Source organism: Hemitrygon akajei, chromosome 9, assembly GCF_048418815.1.
Source record: "Hemitrygon akajei chromosome 9, sHemAka1.3, whole genome shotgun sequence".
NCBI classification, from domain to species: domain Eukaryota; kingdom Metazoa; phylum Chordata; class Chondrichthyes; order Myliobatiformes; family Dasyatidae; genus Hemitrygon; species Hemitrygon akajei.
Window position 1 is genome coordinate 145,047,635 of NC_133132.1, and position 21,041 is coordinate 145,068,675.

A 21,041-nucleotide genomic window follows, 5' to 3' on the forward strand; every position below is an offset into this window, starting at 1 on the left:
CATTGTCTATCCTCCCAAGCCTCTCTGAATCTTGTTTGTTTCAATGAGGTCATATCACAAGCAAATGTCTCCTGTATAATCCTTCCTGAGAGGACAAGCTGCTCATCACAAGAATAAATCAAATAAATTTGCTTTACATTGCCAAAGCAAATAAATTCTTACCTAGTTTCAAAGATCAAAGCTATATGGCTTTTCCAAAGCTCAATACAATCGCAATAAGTCTCTTGCAACACAAGGCCAGTAGATCACTTGCTTTCTTATATGCTTGTTTGTGTGGTAATATTTTGTGTCTGAGGTATAATAACAATTAGATTCCACTGAGAATAATTACATACTAATTTTCCACCATTTAGAAAATATTCTATTTTGTATTCTTCCCATCAAACTGAACTAATTCACATTTTCCATATTCCTCTGCATCTGGCATCATTAGTCCGTCCTTCTGCAAGTTCTTTACATCCAGCACACAGCTCGCTTTCCAGCTAGATTTGAATCATTTGTACCTGGACATATGACACTTTATTGAATTTTTTGAAGAGGTTACTAGGAAAGTTGACGGGGGTAAAGGATGTTGTCTATATGGACTTCAGTAAGGCCTTTGACAAGGTTCCAGACGGAAGGTTAGTTAGGAAGGTTTAATCATTAGGTGTTAATATTGAAGTAGGAAAATGGATTCAACAGTTGCTGAATGGGAGATGCCAGAGTAGTGGTGGATAACTGTTTGTCAGTTTGGAGGCCGGTGACTAGTGGTGTGCCTCAGGGATTTGTACTGGGTCCAATGTTGTTTGTCATATACATTAATGATCTGGATGATGGGGTGGTAAATTGGATTAGTAAGTATGCAGATGATACTAAGATAGGTGGCGTTGTGGATAATGAAGTAGGTTATCAAAGCTTACAGAGAGATTTAGGCTAGTTAGAAGAGTAGGCTGAAAGATGGCAGATGGAGTTTAATGCTGATAAGTGTGAGATGCTACATTTTGGTAGGAATAATCCAAATAGGACATACAGGGTAAATGGTAGGGCATTGAAGAATGCAGTAGAACAGAGTGATCTAGGAATAATGGTGCATAGTTCCCTGAAGGTGGAATCTCATGTGGATAGGGTGGTGAAGAAAGCTTTTGGTATGCTGGCCTTTATAAATCAGAGCTTTGAGTATAGTAGTTGGGATGTAATGTTAAAATTGTGCAAGGCATTGGTGAGGCCAAATTTGGAGTATTGTGTACAGTTCTGGTCACCAAATTATAGGAAAGATGTCAACAAAATAGAGAGAGTACAGAAGAGATTTACTAGAATGTTACCTGGGTTTCAGCACCTAAGTTACAGAAAAAGGTTGAACAAGTTAGGTCTTTATTCTTTGGAGGGTAGAAGGTTGAGAGGGGATTTGGTAGAGGTATTTAAATTATAAGGAGGATAGATAGAGTTGATGTGGATACGCTTTTTCCATTGAGAGTATGGGAGATTCAAACAAGAGGACATGAGTTGAGAGTTAGGGGGCAAAAGTTTAGGGGTAACACAAGTCTTTAGTCACAGAGTGGTAGCTGTGTGGAACGAGCTTCCAGTAGAAGTGGTAGAGGCAGGTTCAATATTGTCATTTAAAAAAAAATTGGATAGGTATATGGACAGGAAAGGAATGGAGGGTTATGGGCTGAGTGCAGGTCAGTGGGACTAGATGAGAGTAAGCATTCGGCACGGACTAGAAGGGCCGAGATGGCCTGTTTCTGTGCTGTAATTGTTATATCGTTGTTATATGGTTATATAATTTCATTTCAGTCGTTAATAGAAATAAATAGCTGAAGCCTCTATTCATCTACAAAGCTCTCTGTCCATCAATCTGAAAATGACATACAGGTGTCCCCCGCTTTACGCCACTTCGCTTTTACAAAAGACCTACATTAGTAACCTGTTTTCGCATTACAAAGAGGATTTTCGCTTTTACGAAAATTTTTCCCGTATAAATTAATGGTTCTTCACTTTACGCCATTTCGGATAAAGAATGGTTTCATAGTAACACTCTAACTTTGTAAAGAGGGGGACACCTGTATTTGTTATTCCTTCTCTGGTTCTTGTCCTTTCATTAATTCTCTGTCCACGCTGATGTAATTCATTATCCCTTATTTTGTGTTATAACCTCTAAAGTGCGGCTGCATCTAAGGAGAGATTACAATGTATCCAACGATTTTCTATCATCTGCTCTGCATGTTGACTCCACCAAATCATATTAACAGTTCCAATGTGCTCTGCTACTTTAAACTTTGTACTCGCACTTCATATTACCTCCCCAATAATTAATCATAGGTTAACTGGAACGTGGTGCCCTGATTTCTTGGGGCTTCAACTAGCACCAGAGATGCTTCAAAGGACAAACGTGATTCAACTTTCTTATTTTTTCTTTCTGTTTATTCTTAGGTGCCAGAAGGTGAAAATGACCACAATGAACTGCTTTCATCAGAACGTGGAAAACATAAAACTAATGCAGAAGCATGATCAAAGATGAATTTGCAGGAACATTGTGAGCAATGCTCAATATTGAATAAAACATATTTAATCTGAATTTGTAGATGAATAACACAAAATACAAATAGCTTCAGAATTTTAAATTACAACCTTTTCTGCATTTCAAAAATGTTTTTAGTATTTTTATTCATCAGTTGGCAGCCTTTTATAACTTTCTTTGGCCTCGTCTTTCTTAAACTGCTAGGGGATCATTTGTTTTGCTTATACATTCAGAATTCTCCTTGCTGGGTTGGAGTTGCAATGATACAAGTCTGTAAATGATTGCGGCTTCAAGCACCACTATGTCTTAAGAATATAATCATGGACAAGAGTCAAATACTAAGGGGGTATTGAGTTGTTGTAGGCATTGTCCAACTGTCAGGAGGAAATAAAAATCTCTAAAGTTACATTGTAAGGGAATACTCTTAGTTTTGAGACTGAATTTATATTGCAATTGATACTGTTAACATAGAGCCAATGGTTACTCAGCTCATGAATGTTTGAGAAACTAACTTAACATAAATTGACAGCCTTACACAATAAATAGTGAGCACAAAATATCAATTGTATCTCAAATATTTGAGATGTTTGAGCATATGAACGGCAGCGTATGAATTCCAAATGTTCTCATATTACATATTTCACATTAGAAATACTAAAATTAATTAGTGAGGAGAACAGAAATCTCATGGGTTCTGATTCCTGATCAGTGTTCAAAGATCATTCTGTTAAGATAGAAATGGATGTGCTTATATTTCCTTCACAGTAAAACTATTTGCCTAAATTTACTCACTAGATTCACATATAAAGAATGACCTCTTTAACATGGTTTTGAAGCTCTGATGGTATCTAAAAACTTCCCTTCATGAATCAGTAATTTCAAAATAAAGCTATATATTAACAATGTATGTGCAAGGCAGGGAATCCAAAATATCTATTTGGTGAGAAAAGTCAAATCAAACATTTTCCCCATGAGGATTAAGATTCAAGCATGCAGGTTGCATGAAAATTGTTCCTCTTGTGTTAAATTCTTATCTTCCAATTTTCTTTACTTAGTTGTCAGCTGCCGGTTTTCTTTGGCTTGTGCTTTTCATGTCTTTAGTGCATTTGTAATTCTCACTATTAGAGTGTTGAAGGCAAATGTGCAGTTTCCTCAAGAGTGGTAATAGCTGAAAGAGCAGGGATGCATAGGATCATCAAGTGGACAAGGATTTTTAAGGTAGTGTAGACAGACAGACAGACATACTTTATGGATCCCGAGGGAAATTGGGTTTCGTTACAGCTGCACCAACGGCTGAATGGCGGTAAGTGCTATTCTTAGAGTTCGTTGTTTGTTACGGGGCATGAATGCAAAGTGGGGAAGGGGAGGCATTGCTAGATTTTAACTGCATGGAGTAGCAAAGGTCATTGTGTTAACAGAAACATTTTTTACAAAGGTAAACTTAGAAGAGTAAAAAACGTTTATAGCATATTCAACATAGTAAATTTTCCCTTGATAGTTCAAAAGTGTGTAAGTACCAAAAATTGAAACCAAGCCTGAAGGAAATATCAGATGGTTAGAGGTAGATCTTTGTTAAAAAGCTAGAGGAGGTAGACTTTAAGGACTATCTTCAAAAGGAGAATAAATGTAAAGAGAGAGTAGCTTGGGGAAGGCATTCCAGAATTTAATACCTGGATGTTCTTTAAACTATCCATCAATAGGAATGTGTTCTCTGAGGATTTAAAGCCAGAAATTTACAGAGAAAGGGTTGGGGCAAGACTATGAAGGGACATGAATGGATGTATGATAATTGTACATTACAAGACTATCACTAGACATAATCTTTTACTTTTTGCTAAAAAAGATCTTTCTATTGTAACTGTATTTTGCACATTATGCAGTCTCATTTCTTTCATGTAATACAAAACATTGCAAATCAACTTCTCTGTCAATGTTCAGAGATGAAGACTTAGAAGCTACAAAATATTATTCTTGATAGTGGAACATATTGTATGATATTATCTTCATGATTAATAACTAAAATTCAGATATTAATGCTACAAATGGAGATTTAAATATAGAAAATGATTTTGTGTAAAGTTTTATAATACTTTTACACTATGAAATCTGTATTTAATATTCTTTCCTATTAAAAATACAGATTTTAACTGATGCAGAAATTATAAAGATTTTCTCATCAAATTGTTATATAAACTTATAAATGTTTAACATTGAGCCCATGATAACCAATTTACATTTTTAAAAAGATGTACGCTGAATGTATTCCATAACTTGAGAAAATACTTTAATATCATCTGTACTTACTGTATGTTTAATAAAAGTTTGCAAAAAATCTAATAAGTAAGTGTAACAATATGAGTTATAGTTATGTATTGTCTTTCACTAGATGAGATTCTACTTGCTTATTCAAAGTTGAAAGTAAATATATTATGATAGTATATATATAAAACACCATTTTCTTCCTTGAGATTCATTTTTGCAGGCATTCACAGTAGAACAAAGTAAACTGAACTAATGAAAAACTACACACAAAGACTGACATGCAATGCGCAAAAGACAAACCATGTGAATATAAAAAGAAATAAATAATACTGAGAATGGTCAGCTCTTTGGTTTTGCTGAGGTTGAATGAGAAGTTGCTGTGATACCATTCAGCAAGATTTTCAGCCTTTCTTCTGTATGCTGATTCGTCACCATCTTTGATTTGGCCAAAAACAGTGGCGACGTCAGCAACCTGTGATAGCCTTCTGCAGGTTATATTTGGAAACTGCTCTTGGTCTCTGGATTGCCAGACCTGAATGCCGCAGGTTCAGCTTTCAGTAGATAATGAACCCTGAGCAAAACCTTGGAGCTGGAGTCCCTAAGGCAGTCCTACACTGAGTTCAACCCTGACTGGCAACTCCTGTGATGCCACCAGTGCCATGCTATATGGGTTCTGCTGTTCCTTTGGATTGATGCTCCAGTCATGGGGAGCCTGCTGCATAGGCAACAGCTTTCTCTCTGCCCTGGCTTGTGTACTGGCTCGAGTATCGACTCACCTTGCAGAGTCAACAGTAGTCAGGAAATGACACTCCTGCTTCGCGTCATGGTGTTGACACGACACGGGAAGCAGCAGTTATCGGTTTTAAGCCACTGTGCTTGATTGACATGGAGCATGGTGCCAGGGGTTGCTTCCAAAGGTGGGAGAGATTCTTGGATCTTAAAGGACAGCTACAGCCTGCCTTAAGCAGGGCAGCCCCCAGTCAAAAGGTGCTGCCCTGCCATGGTCTGCTTTCCTCAGTGCATAGGGATTAGGAACGTGGGAAACATAACCATTAAAAATTCAATGGACCATAGGACACAGTGAGAACCCCAGAGCTGGGGGAGGGGGGCTTTAGGGTTCTAACATTTAACTGTCATTCATTCTTCTTTGGGGAGCTCCTCTGTTTTTGTGGATGGTTGCGAAGAAAAAAAATTTCAGGATGTATACTGTATACATTTCTCTGACATTAAACGTACCTTTGAAACCTTTGAATCAAGAGAGTGAAAGGGTGCACAGGAACCAGGGAGTGAAAGGGAGCATGGGAATCATCTCTGGCTGTGTCATACGCTGTACCATTGGGATTTCCAGATAACCAAAGGTGGAGTTTACCTTTCCCCTTCATCCTATCAGATTCAGAATCAGAACAGAGTTAAATTACAATAAGGTGTGTGTGTGTGTGTGTGTGTGTGTGTGTGTGTGTGTGTGTGTGTGTGTGTGTGTGTGTGTGTGTGTGTGTGTGTGTGTGTGTGTGTGTGTGTGTGTGTCCTCCCTGATGGTGGTAATAGTAAGAGTAATACGAAGAAGGCAAGTCCTGTGTAGTAAAGTCCTTAATGATGGATGCCGTCTTTTTGAGGCATCAACTTTTGAAGATGTCCTTGATGCTAGTGAGGCTAGTGCCCACAATGGAACTAGCTCAGTTTACAAACCTCTGCTGCTTCTTATAATCTTGTCATCAGAGGGTAACACAATAAGTTAGAATGTTCTCCACAATACATCTGTAGAAATTTGCTAGTACTCATAACAAATCTTCTCAAACTCCTACTGAAATATTTTCACTGGTGTGCCTTCTTTGTAATTGCATCAATATGTTGGGCCCAATATTGATCTTCAGAAATGTGACTTCCAATCCACATTGACTGTGGTCCCCCAATGAGGAATCAGAGATCCAGCTCCAGAGATCAGCACGGAGGCCCAGGTTTTGAAGCTTATTAATTAGTACTAAGGGGATAATGGTGTTGAATGTTGAGTTGACATAAGTATTGCTGTTGTCCAGGTAGTCCAAGGCTGAGTGTGGAGTCAGTGAGATTGCATCCGCTGTAGACCTATTCTGGCATTAGGCAAATTATACCAGGTCTAAGTCCTTGCATAGGCAAGAAATAATTCAAGCTGTGATCAAAATCCCAAAGTACTTCATTACAGTAGATTTGAGTGCAATGGGTGATAGTCGTAGAGGCAGCTCACCCTGCCTTTAGACCCCATTGATGCCCTTTTGAGGCAAATGAGAACCTCTGACTGCAGCAGTGAGATTGAAGATGTCCTTGAACACTCCAGCTAGTCAGTTAGCACAGATTTTCAGTGCCCTACCAGGTACACCATCAGGGCCTTTTGCAGCAGAGATTCGCACAGGTAGTGTTTTATTCTTCCTTTCAAAACATGCATAAGAGGCAGTGAGCTCATTTGGGAGTGAAGCAAAACAACCATTTAGGATGTTAGGTTTCACCTTGTAGGAAGTCCTCAAAGAGGACCACAATCTTTTTGTGGTTTGCAGGCTTGTGCGCCTCAATGTTATGGAGAGCTATGTTGGCTGAAGACAATGCTTAATGCTTTGGCTGTCAGTAGGGTCACCCATGGCAAACAGTTCAAAAGACTGAGGACAGACTAAGGTCCTTCAGATTCAATGGTTCAGTTCAGGGCTAACAACCCTGACTGATAAAACAAAATTGTTACAGAAGCAGCAATGAAGAACTCTTCTATGTCTGAGTGTGATGGTATTCATGAGTCTCCATCCAGAACTTGTGTGACCAACAGTAGTGTAAACCAAGAGGAAGCAACTGACATGATGAAGGAAGCACTGAACACCAGCAGAAATAGAGGACCTTCATTGCTGCCCTTAATGCCAGTGGTGTAACGAGCAATAACTGTTATGAACCCTGCGGTCCTGTGCAGCGAGCCATACAGCATTGGGGTCTAAGGTTTTCAGAGCACCGGTTTTTGTTAATTGTTGTCTTAACTAGAGTCGTTAAGCCCTTGTGCTTACAGTTTAATCTTGTCAAATTTATTTTGACTGGCACAGGTTTTGTGCATACTGTGATTATTTAAAGCAGACTCCTGATTAACACTTATCATGGGGTCCTTGTTTTGAGAATGATTTATCTTGCGGTGTAGTTCAGTCAAGCCACCAATATTCCATTGGTACTCATATGTATAAACTCTTGACTCCTTCTCTACATGCTCTTCTGTCATTCTTCTGCACCTGGGTTCAGTCGTTGTCAGCACACACTATGACAGTAGAACCCCGTGATCAATAGACCTAGCAGAGGTTCAACAGCAGCTTGGACATCGATTGGCTGGAGACAATGTCGTCTTCTATTCTCAATGCATTTCCCAAGTCCATATTCTGAGTGTACATTTAGAGATACTCCAGCTGACATACAAAGTTTCGTCCTAGGTTCAACAAGGTTTGCTGTGTCTCCCATGTTATTCAATGTTTCTGATTATATGCAATGCTCCTGAGTATACCAGACCAGTCTAAAGAGTATCAGGTCTGTCTCGAGTTTACCAGCCTTGTCTCAATAGCATCAGGTCTGGCTTGAGCTTATTAACTTTGCCTTCATTTCCCTGGGGCTCCCCAGACCATTTGGTGCAGGCCTTAGGGATGGTGGTAGTGTCATGAGCCCTGCACGCCTGTGCAGCGAGCCTTAGAGCATTGGGCTTGACGTTTCTAGAGCACCTGTATTTGTTAATTGTTGTCTTAACAGTTGTTAAGCCCTCGGGCTTTCTATTTAATCTGTCAAGTTTATTTTGACTGGCAAGGTTTTTCCGCGTGCTGTGATTATTTAAAGCAGACTCCTGGTTAACACTTACCATGAGGTCCTTGTTTTGAGAATGATTCGTCCCATGGGTTTGCTCGGTTGAGCCACCAATGCTCTCTTGATATTCCTAGGTATAAACTCTTGTTTTCTTCTCAACGTGGGAGTCTGTCATTCTCCGCACCTGGATTCAGTTACTGCCAGAACACATCATGATAACAAGTAAATTGTAGGAAGTAATGGCTGTCATTACTTTACTCTTTGGAGAGAAGGAGAATGAAAGGAGACATGATAGAGGTGTACAAGATATTAAGAGGAATAGATAGAGTGGACAGCCAGCGCCTCTTCCCCAGGGCACCACTGCTCAATACAAGAGGACATGGCTTTAAGGTAAGGGGAGGGAAGTTCAAGGGGGATATTAGAGGAAGGTTTTTCACTCAGAGTGGCTGGTGCGTGGAATGCACTGCCTGAGTCAGTGGTGGAGGCAGATACACTAGTGAAATTTAAGAGACTACTAGACAGGTATATGGAGGAATTTAAGGTGGGGGTTATATGGGAGGCAGGGTTTTAAGGTTGGCACAACATTGTGGGCCAAAGGGCCTGCAATGTGCTGTACTATTCTATGTTCTATAACTCTTGTGCATCTGATTCCATCTTTAACTTAGATTGTACCTGGCTTTTTCGTAGAATTCTGGATGACCAGTCTTGAATGTCACAGTCTTAAGTGCTCAGCAGATTACGAACCTTCTGATTCATCCATAACTTCTTGCTTGGATCTGTCCAGAATGTTCTCGAAGGCACATGCTCATCCTCACAAGTCAGTGACAACTGTGGCATATTCATTCAGATCTGACAATGAATCCCCAGTCCACCGACTCAAAGCAGACCTGTGAGGGCTCCTCCACTCATCCTGACCTCACTACTGGTGCTGCAATCCCCTGCTGACTCAGCCATTTAAAACCACTGTACAACAATACAGAAAGTGCTGTACTCAGTGGATCAGACAGCATTCATGGAGAGAAATGGACAGGGTGAAGGGCCGTGCAGCCCAGCTAACAGAGATCTTAACGGCTGTGTTTTGTAACTCCAAAAATAAAACTAATTGAAAAAAAAAGTACACAGTGCTGGGAGACGCATGTGCTTGGTTTTGTTTTTATTTTTACTGAGGTATGATGTGGTAGCATGAGGACATATGCAATCCACAAACTTTTACATATAACCCATAATGAATAAGGAATGCTTAATCAAACAATATAATTACAATATTACTGAAATATTAAACATACAACATTAGCAGACCTCTTTAAGATCTCTTTGCAACAGCCCACTGTCCCTGCAGGCTTCAAGGCAACTGCCATCAGGACAGAACTGATGCTCTTGAGACAGGGCTGGTAAACTCAAGGCAGACATGACGCTGTTAAGAAAGTGCTGGTAAACTCAGGAACATTGCATGTGACTTGGGACCATTGACTGGGTAACAGGCTCTTCCCTCAGGCTATGGCCCTACCACCACCGAGGTCTCATCACTAGGACAGTGAGCTGTCTACTGTTTGCTGTACTGATTACTGTTTACCTACGCTGAACACTTCAAGTGCACTTGAATTATATTAACTTATTCCAGGTAATATTTTGTTTATGTGATGTGCGTTATATATGTCTTGTGGGTGTACCGTGGTCTGGAGGAATGTTGTTTCATTTGGTGGTATATATGTACAGGTAGATGACAGTAAACTTGAACTTGTTCAAGACTTCATCGTTCACTGAGTCCTGATGAAAGGTCGACTGTCCATTTCCCTCCATAAATGCTGCCTGACCTGCTGAGTTCCTCCGGCATTTTGTGTGCGGCTCCAGATTTCCAGCAATCCTGTCTTTCTTGTATATTAAAACTAACTTGGTTTCTCACTCTTCCAGTTTTGACGGATGTTCTTCCACCTGAAAAGTTTCCTTTTTCACATGCTGCCTGGTCTGTCGAGTGATTCTAGCAGTTTATGTTTTGACGACAAAAAAGTTCGCGAGTCTGAAGGCAACACTGAAGATCAATTGTCGCGTTTGCAAATAGCCTAAGAATGGTCTGCATTAAGCAATGGCTTACTTACAATATCGGAGGCAATGTAAGCAAACGGCGGTCACTGGTTTCCAAGATCAAAGACACCTTGACATTCTAAGAGCCCGCCCAAACTCAGCGTTCATTGGCTATTGACAAGAACCATTGAGATCACGAGTCAAAGGCAGAGGCTCGGATTGGTCCGTGCCGCTGTCAGTAGAGGCCTGGGGCTGCCGGAGACCCTTCTGGCCGCTCTGTGGAGCTGAGGCTCCAGCTCGCTGCCGGAGAGATGTTGCGGGCGCAGCCACGGCTCCTCCGTAACTGCCTGAGGCTGCGGCCGAAGGCCGGGGCTCCCACCGCGGGAGTGCTGCGTCGGGGCCGCCACTCCCTGCACCCGGAGTGGGTCGCTTTAGCCGAGAAGCAACTGAAGGGGAAGAAAGCCGAAGATCTGATATGGAATACGCCGGAAGGCATCGCTATCAAGCCGCTTTATTCCAAGCGGGACACTGCGGAGCTGCCCGAGGAATTGCCCGGCGTGTGGCCTTACACCCGGGGTCCGTATCCGACCATGTACACCTACAGGCCTTGGACCATCCGGCAGTACGCTGGCTTCAGCACGGTTGAGGAGAGCAACAGGTTTTACCGCAACAACATTAAAGGTCAGCTCGGGCCGCAGGCCGTGGGTAGAGGTACCGCCCGCCCGTGAACAGCCGGGGTGGCAGGACTGTCTCCGGGGGTCGAGCAAGGCTGGGGATCCGAGGCCATAAGACCTTCCCCTCCTGCCGATGCCCGGGCTAAGCTGGGGCGAAAGAAGACGCGATCTCTCCCCCGCCCCAGAGCCCAGCTTGGGAGAGGGAGTGGTGACACTGCCGGCCGGTACCCAAGCCAGGAGCCTGGGGGTTGGTGAAGCCACTCTCTTCCCCCATCGGTGCCTAGCTGAGAGCCCAGGGCTGGTGAGACCACTCCATCTCCCGCTGGTGCCGAGCTATATTTCTATGTTGTCTTTTTATGATCAACAATGTCTTCACTGTATGGTTGCTGCTGTCAAAACCATAGTCCACAGCCTCTTTCAGTTATTGTGCAACATGAATAATTTCTCCCATGCCTACCCCATTCCCTTTTCTACTTAAATACAAATAGAATTCAACAATCTGGAGGAAGTCCTCATTGCATTTTTGACTTTCCTGGAGTCTTAATGTCCTTTTGTGATTGACCACAGAGTGGGGATTTACTGTATGGTACAATAACCGTCAAAGATCTGCATAAGAGCATATTATTAACATTTCCCCAAATTGAAAATATCTTCTGTTCTAATTTTAAAGATGTAGACGAGGAGTTTCATCAGAAAAACGTCCTTGCATAGCATCTGGTTTTAAATAATTAAGAATTTTGACCATATGTTCTTAAATTGATCTTGTGGCTTTGCCCAGTTTCTGTTCCTTTCACCAGCCTCTTAAGATGTAAAAGGCTGTATTTTAACCTTGTTGCAACAGAGCATATATATTTCATTCATTTTTTTTTCTCAGTTGAGCTGAAGAAATTGAAGAGATCAAGAAACAAGGAGTGCAATTTATGTATTTTCTGCCTGCCTGTAGGTTCCTGTCACAGTTGGGGGGGGGGGGTGTATTGGGGATAAGCTCCAACTATCTATTAAATGCTCCAATAACATGTGTCTCAAATAGCCCCTGATAATCAAGTCCAGCTCCTAGCCTTCACGTGTGGCTTAACTATTTCCACTGGCAGGAGAAAGGGCAACGGTGGGTTGCTGGTGCCTTAAAATCTGTTGCTTCATACAGATGAGGCTTATCAGCTGTGGTTGGCAGCTCCTATAGGAGAAGGAAAACCCTGATCTCAGACATCCACTGCTTTGTGGCTATACCCACTCATAGGGAAGGCCTCAGGAGTTAAACCCCAAGGAAAAATCTGGACGAGAAGCCCCTCAGGCAGTCCAATGTTGAGTTCAACACTGACTGGCAACTCCTGCAATGCCACTGGTGCCAAACTCTGCCGTTCTTTTGGATTTATCAGCTACGTGGAAAGGAGGAGCCTGCTGCATGGACAACTGCTTACCCTTCGTGTTGTATTGCCTTGGCTTGCATACCAGCTTGAGTATTATCTGGACAGCTAGGGTGCAGTATCCATGATTGACCCCAGCCAATGGAGGGCATCATAGCCTGTAATTTTAAAAACCTGACGGATTTGCAGATTATTCATCACAACACAATGCTACAGTTATAGTTTAACTTTGTAAATATATATTTTGCCAGCGTAAAAAAATTTTTAGTCAATGTCAATCGACTTTTCTGCCTCAAAGAGGCCTCAAACCACTCAAGCTTCTGTTTGTAAATAAGAAAGCAGGGTTTTAACAAGTTGATTTTTAAATGATTCTGTTTTTATTCCCCTTTTTCTTTTGATATCTGGTTTTCTTGTTCTCTAGTCTTTTCCTGCCTTTGCACTTATTTGGACAAATTCATCCTCTTTTATTTCCCCTCTTTCTCTGCCCATAAGTCTTCATTAGTTAGAAGAAGGTAGTTCTCCCTCAGAAAATTGACTCAATTGACTTACCCAAGTGTTATCTCCAAGAACCTGTATTAGCCCCTGTGAACCTTCAATTCCTTTCTCTCTCAGGTCCTTAGGACACTCAATTTATCTGTGATAATTACTTCAATTATATCTTTTGGTAGAGAATTTTACATTCTTACTGCTCTCCAGGTCTCTATCTCCTTAGTATCCTATGGAATTTATTTAAGGTCTACTGTTTATGGAACACACACAAAATGCTGGAGGAACTCAGCAGGCCAGGCAGCATCAATGGAAAAAGAGTAAACAGTGGAAAGTGTCCTGCTGAAGTGTCTCACCGTGAAATGTTGACTGTCCTCCAGCATTTAAATGTTTTTCTCTTTTTAGTCTCACGTTGTTCCTTTATCCATTCTTCTTTACTTCTATAAGAATTGCGACCATATTCTTATAAAAATGGACCAGCATCACTTATTTATATTGAAATTAATTTCTTAGTCATTCACCCATTTGCCAAATGAGTGAATGTCTACTATTTCTTGCAATCACCTACTATGATAAGCACAGTCTCCAATTAGGAATCATACAACGTAGAAACAGCCCATTTGTCCCAACTCGTCCATGCAGACCATTGTCACCCTTCCATATTAACCACATTGCCCAGCAGATTGTAACCATCAATGTAAATGTTAAAGAGCAATGATCCTTGTGGGGTACTTTTAAACTACTTCTGCTTGCTAACCACTATACAACTTGATCCCTAACTCAATGTTCTGACATGAATCATGAGTCTACTGTGCTGTTGCAATTTGAAAATTCATTGTTATGGAAATGTGCTAGTTTGTTAATGTCCTCCTGCTCTTGTGTTTTTATTAGCTCATGGTTCTACCAAGTTATAAACAAACTATATTTGATTTGATGAGTACAGGAAAATATTCAGTTAATTGCATGTTCTGCAGTGTGCCCATTGCAGCCAGAACTGGCCCAAAATGTCATCTGTTATATCAGTACAATATTATTTCATAAATTTTCTTACATGGTAAATAGTATTTGAATGTATGTATATCTCAATGCAAACAATCCTGTCTGATAATTTTAATTCACTTATTCTCTTAAAGCTGGTCAACAAGGACTTTCTGTGGCTTTTGATCTTCCCACTCACAGGGGATATGATTCAGACAACCCCCGTGTGGTTGGAGATGTTGGAATGGCAGGGGTTGCAATAGACAGTGTGGAAGATATGAAGCTGCTATTCGATGAAATTCCTTTGGAAAAGATGTCTGTTTCCATGACAATGAATGGTGCAGTGCTGCCAATCCTGGCTATGTTCATTGTGACGGGCCAAGAGCAAGGTGTTCCTCAAGAGAAGCTAACTGGCACAATCCAGAATGACATATTGAAAGAATTCATGGTCAGGAATACCTTCATTTTTCCACCTGAGCCTTCCATGAGGATTATAGCTGATATATTCCAGTATACTGCTAAAGTTAGTATGCTTTGGTTGGTATGACATAAATATTCAAATAATGTTACACAAGTTGAAGTTCTTAATCCATAGTGATCAACATTTGGGTAAATCACACAGAAATGAAAAATTTAAGAAGCTGCAAGTGTTAGAAATCTAAAAATAAAGCAGAAAATGCTGGTCCAGCAGGTCAGACCTCATCTGTGGAAAGAAAAGAAAAACAATTGATATCTTAGGCTATTGAGGGGTATTTGACTTTAAACTTTAACTCTGTTTTTCCTCCCACAGATGGAAACTGATTCCATAGACTTTATTATCTTAGCTCACAAAAATCACCATTAAAATTTTCATTTGGCTCAACCTCAACATTTTGGGAAATGCACTTAAGATTTTTTGAATTAGTTGTCACATGTTCTGCAGTACAGTTTTAAAAAGATTTTGTTTGCATGACAGCAGAGAGATGAAGTTACATTAAGATGGTACCAAAGGAAAACAAAAACAATGTAGTGGAAGCAGGTTATCATGGACTGAACTGCATTCACAACAACTTGCAGTCTTGGGCGGAGCAGTTACTGTGATGCAGCTGTATAGGATAATTCATGTAGTACAGCTGAAAAACTGGTGAGGGTCAATGGGAATTTCTACTGCCTGCTGTGTGAGCTATATCCTGATGTCACAGCTGAGCTATGTAATTATGATTTTAAGATTAAGGTCCTCAACACTGTGGAGATAGTATTTGTCTGCATTTTGATCATATAAATGCAGTACTTACTACCTGTTATGCCGCTGGCATTTTGGGCAGCATTGAAGATCCTCCATCTCTTTCCATACAGTTGCAAACAGATATAGAAGAATTCTTCATTGCTGTTTCTGTAGCTATTTTTTTTAACCTGATGAGGTTGTTAGCCCTGAGCTGAACCCCAGAACCTGGAGGACCAGTGGACCTCTCTTAGTGTGCTCTCTACCCTTTGACCTGTTTGACCCTATCAAGAGCCAAAGCACAAGCCTTGACTCCAGCCAACATAGCTCTCCGGGTCATTGAGGCACACAAACCTTCAAACCCTAGGAGATTGTGGTCCCTTGGAGAACATAAATAAAGATTGCTCTAAATCTTCAGTGCCTGAAGGAAAATTAACATAGCTGTACAACATGTGCATATAAACTAACATTCATCCCCACCCCACCCAACAAATCAACCCATTGTCTTTGTTTCATTCCTTCAAGGCAAAACCCCGATCTGACTTGAATAGGGCTGGTACAGTACAGTGCAGGTTTCCAGTGTGTAATGCACATTTCCAAAAATCATTGATTTTGTTAAGCAGCAGGTCATGAAGATGAGAATGTCCTTTTCCAAGAAATTGCTAGGCAATGTCATTAAGCTAAATACAGGTCTGCTGACACCTGAATTGAAGAGAAGATAATTTAAAGTATTGCTTTGAAGCCATTTCATACAGGTTCTTAAATATGGGTTAGGGTGAAATACTTTGTAAACTGGCTTTCATTTTGAAGACTGCGCTTGAATTTCAGTGACTGGTAGACAAATTGAGTAAGACTCTAGATAGCAGGGGAAACTTGCAGCTGGGGTGGAAGTTAACCAGAAATGAACAAATTCTTTAAAAATCCTTTGTGCAGTTTGTACTTCATCTTAATAAGTAAACTGTGATGGGATAATATTAATTCTTGGAACAGGGAAAAATAATAAAGCCTCAAGCCTAATTGTTGACTTTATCTTGAATGATGCAGGTCTAAAAATAAGTGGTTGATTGAGTGAAGGAAGAGCCCCATGTATGATCGTGATATCCTTGAGTTGAATTATCCTACTGCACCAGGGCTAAAATTTTATTTTAAGTTGTTTTTTTCCTTCTGCAGTATATGCCCCGATTTAACTCAATTTCCATCAGTGGGTATCACATCCAAGAAGCTGGTGCTGGTGCTGTTTTGGAATTGGCTTATACCATAGCAAATGGTCTGGAATACTGCAGAACTGGTATCCAAGTGGGGCTTAACATTGATGAATTTGCACCACGGTAATATCTAATAATCACTGTTGTATTTAAAATCAAATGAAAAGCATTTGTCATTTTAAAAAGTAAGGCTATCTGAACATCAGATCTTTTGTAAAACGTGCATTCTGCTAAGTTCAGTATATGATATTTCAGTTAACCTGTTTGATTTCAGAAGTGTATGTTTAGAATGAGAAAGATAACAACCAGTGGGATTATGGGCCATTATAGTTGATGACATGTAGCAAGTTGTATGCATGTTAAATTCTCTGAGTATAAATATTCAGTGTTCGAGATTTTATTGCATTTTCTGATGTGGCACTACATTAATCTAATTGTTAATGTTAATACGTGTTAATGCAGCAATTAGCATTTTATAAACACAAGTGATTCTGTGAATGCTGGATATCTAGTACAACTGCTGGAGGAACTCAGCAGGTTAGGCAGCAATGAATAAACAGCCCAAGATTCTCCTTCAGGACTGGAAAAGAAAGGGGATGTTGCCAGAATAAAATGGTGGGGTGAAGGGAAGGAGGATAGCTGGAAGATGGTAGATGAAGCCAGGTAGTTGAGAAAGGTAAAAGACTGGAGAAGAAGGAATCTGATAGGAGAGGAAGGTGGACCATAGGAGAAAGGAAAGAAGGAGGGGCACAGGAGGAGGTGATAGGCAGGTGAGGAGAAGGGATAAGAAGTCAGAATGGGGAATAGAAGAAGAGGAAAAGGGAGGGAGGGGTTTGTACTGGAAGCAGAAATCGATGTTCGTGCCTCGGGTTGGAGTCTACCCAGGCGGAATATGAGGTGTTGCTCCTCCGTGCTGAGAGTGGGCTCATCGTGGTAATTAGCATTTTAATGTTATTGTGCAACAAACATCGCTTCTGGTTCTTTAGCAGATTTTTCTTGGTTGATCATACAGGATGAAAGATGGCTTGTAGGTTTTTGAAATGGCCAAAGAGGCTAGAACAGCAGATACTCAACAGGATTGGTGGATGGGTAGCTAGTGAAGTTGTAATCTCCTTCTTGCTATATGTTCCCATTGCATGGACTTGATGTTGACAATGCCACCTCGAATGTTCTCACCGTATATGTTGCATTTCTTATCAAGAAGGCTTTGAGAACAGCCTTGAATCTGTTCCTCTGTTTACCAAGCAATCTCTTCTCATTACAAGTGCTTGGAATAGAGTTCTCATATAGGAATCAAGTGTTGAGTATGAAACTGTTCTGGCCTGCCCAAAAGAGGAAAATGAGTGTTACTTATGGCCTTATTGCTGGGGATATCAGCTTGGGAGAGGATGCTGACACTGGGTTGCTTATACTTCAGGGGATTTGGAAACTTTAATGTAAAATAATTTAAATTTTGACATGTATATCATAAGATATGTCATGGCTGATTTATTTTCCGTCTCATCCGTATTCATTTGCCTTTTCCACATTACCTATGATGCCCTAATTAAGTATATTAAGTATCTATTAACCTCTGCTTTAAATAGACCTAATGACATCCTCCACAGCCGTGTATAGCAATGAATCCCACAGATTCACTGCCCTCCTGGTTAAGAAATTTCTACATCTCTTATCTTAAGGGATAGCTTTCTATTAACCTTATACTTTGAAGATATTGTTGCTGCTGGTCCTTAGCAAATTATTTGGATTATTGATGGAGTTCATAATCTGTTCAAATTATACTACCTGGTATTATGTTCATTGAAAAATGCTAACTTTGGAAAGTAATTGAAGGGAACATTTCAGAATATAGAGTTGTTTGAGAAATTAAGCCTCACTTTTCTTTTCCAGGCTTTCTTTCTTTTGGGGAATTGGTATGAATTTCTACATGGAAATAGCAAAGCTGAGAGCAGCTAGACGGCTTTGGGCGAACTTAATTAAAGAAAAATTTAATGCTAAGAGTTCTAAGTCTTTACTGCTGAGAGCCCATTGTCAGACGTCTGGTTGGTCCCTTACTGAGCAGGTAAGTACACGTCCTATAAAGTTGGTATTGCAAATGCCAAACAATATGTTGACTATAAGTCCTTGTATATTCTTGAAATAAGGTACTGTAAAACACAAAATACATGGCAGGTCAGAGAGAATCCATGCTGAAAGAAATATTTACTGTTTTAGCCCATTGATCTTTCCTCAGATTCACATTGAAGATTCTAAGTTTAAATGTTTTCAAATTCTAAATTTGCATATGGAAGGACAGAAATAAATTGGAAAAAAAGTTGTTAGAGAGATTTATTCTGAAATACTATATCCTAAACTTATTAAATTAACTGTTTTTAACTAGGTGGCATAGATGTTGATATCATATATTTACCAGATAGGGATTTGATCTGATTGTTCTGAACACAGTACGTGCCCAATGGCCCGTGATGTTGTACAGACCTTTTCACCTTCTCCAAGACAATTCTATTCCTTCCCTCCCACATAGCTCTCCAGTTTTCTTTCATCCATGTGTCTACCTAAGAGCCTCTTAAAAGTCCCTATTTTCCTCTACCACCATCCCCAGCAGTGCGTTCCACATGCTTACCACTCTCTGTGTAATTAGCCTATGTCTGACTTCCTTCTCACCTATACTTTCCTCCGATCACCTTAAAACTATGTCCTCTCATATTAGCTATTATCACCTTGGGAAAAAGGGCACTGGCTGTCCACTCTATTTATATTCTTATTATCTGATGTACCTCTATCAAGTCACCTCTCATCATTCTAAAGAGAAAAGCTATAAGCTCGCACAACCTTTCCACATAAGACATGTTATCTAGTCTAGAAAGCATCCTGGTAGATCTCCTCTGCACCCTCACCAAAGCCTCCACATCCTTCATATAATGAGGTGACCAGAACTGATCACAATACTTCAAATGAGGTCTACCAGTTTTGTAGAGCTGCAGCCTCCCAGCTCTTGAACTCAATCCTCCAACTAACAAAGGCCAATACACCATACGCTTCCTTAACCATCCTATCAACTTGCAAAGCAACTGTGGAAAACCACTAGTCATGGGCCTCCAGGCAGAATATGCTCTGCCTTCTGTGGGCAAACCAATTGTGAATCCAGGCAGCCTGATTTCTCTGGATTCCATGTCTCCTGACTTTGAGTGAGTTTACCATGGGGAACCTTGTTGATTGCCTTACTAAAATGTACACATCCCACATCTACTGCTCTTCCCTATTCCACTTGTTTTGTCACTTTCTCAAAGAAGTCAAAACCTGTCGCTCACAAAGCTGACTATTCCTACTCAGTATATGCTTCTCTGAATACTCATATAATCTCTCTTTAAGAATCCTCTCCAGTAGTTTGCCCACCACTGTTGTAAGTCACTGGTTATAATTTCCAGGATTATCCCTACTACCTTTTTTTGAACAAAGGAATAACATTTGAAATCTTCCAATGTTCTGTACTACTCCTGTGGCCAGATCGTCACCACTGGTACAGCAATCTTTTCTCTTGCTTCCCATAGTAGCCTGAGATATATCCCATCCAGCCATAGGGACTTGTCTATCCTAATGATTTTTTCCAGCACTGTTTCTTTCTTAACCTCAACCTGTTCAGCACATTAGTCTGTACTAGGCTGACCTCACATTTATCAAGGTCCTTCTTGCTGGTTAATACCATATTTAAGCAAAGTGTTTATAAAGAATCTTCCCTACCTCATTCAGGTACATTTCATCTTTTTCCCTGATACGCCCTGTGCTCATTCTACTCATCCTCCTGTTCTTCACATGCAAGGAGAACACCTTGGGAGTTTCCCTAATCCTGTTTCTCATGTTCCCTTCTAGCTTTCCTAATTCCATCCTTACACCCCTGCTTGGTTGTCTTGTAAGTCTCAAAAGCCCTATCTGGTCCTTGTCTCCTAAACTGTAAGTCCCTGTCCAAACCTATGCTAAAGGTCAGGGAGTTGTGGTCAATCTTTTTATAATAGGAAAGAATTGATTTTTATTGTTGGGCCAGATTTTTAAAAGTTCTTTCTAATGTGCAATTGTATCTAGAGAGATTCTCTTTCTTGTGCGTGGCTGGAGCATTCAGGAATCAAAGGCAAAGTTCCCTGAGTTTCAGATGTCTCTAGGCAACTCGAAACAGGACATGAGTTATCTTGCTACCAAACGCAAAATCTCTGAATGTGGTTAACTTGAGTGAAACAGTGATATAAGACCATCTCTTACTGCTTCAACAGGATAGCAGCACCAATATAGAAACATAGAAAATAGATGCAGGAGTAGGCCATTCAGCCCTTTGAGCCTGCACCGCCATTCAGTATGATCATGGCTGATCATCCAACTCAGAACCCTGTACCTGCTTTCTCTCCATACCCCTGATCCCTTTAGCCACAAAGACCGTATCTAACTCCCTCTTAAATATAGCCAATGAATTGGCCTCAACTGTTTCCTGTGGCAGAGAATTCCACAGATTCACCACTTTCTGTGTGAAGTTTTTCCTCAATATCCCTGATGTGTTTACCCCATCTTCAAGAA

The 21,041-nt window shown here is 40.6% G+C and overlaps 2 protein-coding genes across 6 annotated transcripts in view; both read left to right on the forward strand.

Moving 5' to 3' along the window:
• The window catches only part of LOC140733618 (ammonium transporter Rh type B-like), a 126,677-nt gene extending 121,751 nt beyond the window's left edge, over nucleotides 1-4,926 (forward strand). Inside the window, exon 10 of one of the 3 annotated variants that reach the window (XM_073057196.1) lies at nucleotides 2,410-4,924. In XM_073057196.1, coding sequence (XP_072913297.1) covers nucleotides 2,410-2,487 — 78 coding nt within the window. In that variant the 3' untranslated portion in view covers nucleotides 2,488-4,924. Of the gene's footprint in view, nucleotides 1-2,409 lie in introns of all 3 variants that reach the window. The other 2 variants (XM_073057195.1, XM_073057194.1) reach the window with 2 other exon arrangements.
• Nucleotides 4,927-10,806: 5,880 nt separating this feature from the next.
• Nucleotides 10,807-21,041, forward strand: part of mmut (methylmalonyl CoA mutase) — a 41,405-nt gene continuing 31,170 nt past the window's right edge. For all 3 annotated transcript variants that reach the window (XR_012100324.1, XM_073057199.1, XM_073057198.1), the window contains exons 1-4: nucleotides 10,807-11,251; nucleotides 14,228-14,595; nucleotides 16,444-16,601; nucleotides 18,369-18,540. Coding sequence is in view for 2 of the 3 variants with exons in the window: in XM_073057199.1 (XP_072913300.1) it covers nucleotides 10,882-11,251; nucleotides 14,228-14,595; nucleotides 16,444-16,601; nucleotides 18,369-18,540 (1,068 nt within the window). In the remaining variant the exon portion in view is untranslated. The remainder of the gene's footprint in view (nucleotides 11,252-14,227; nucleotides 14,596-16,443; nucleotides 16,602-18,368; nucleotides 18,541-21,041) is intronic.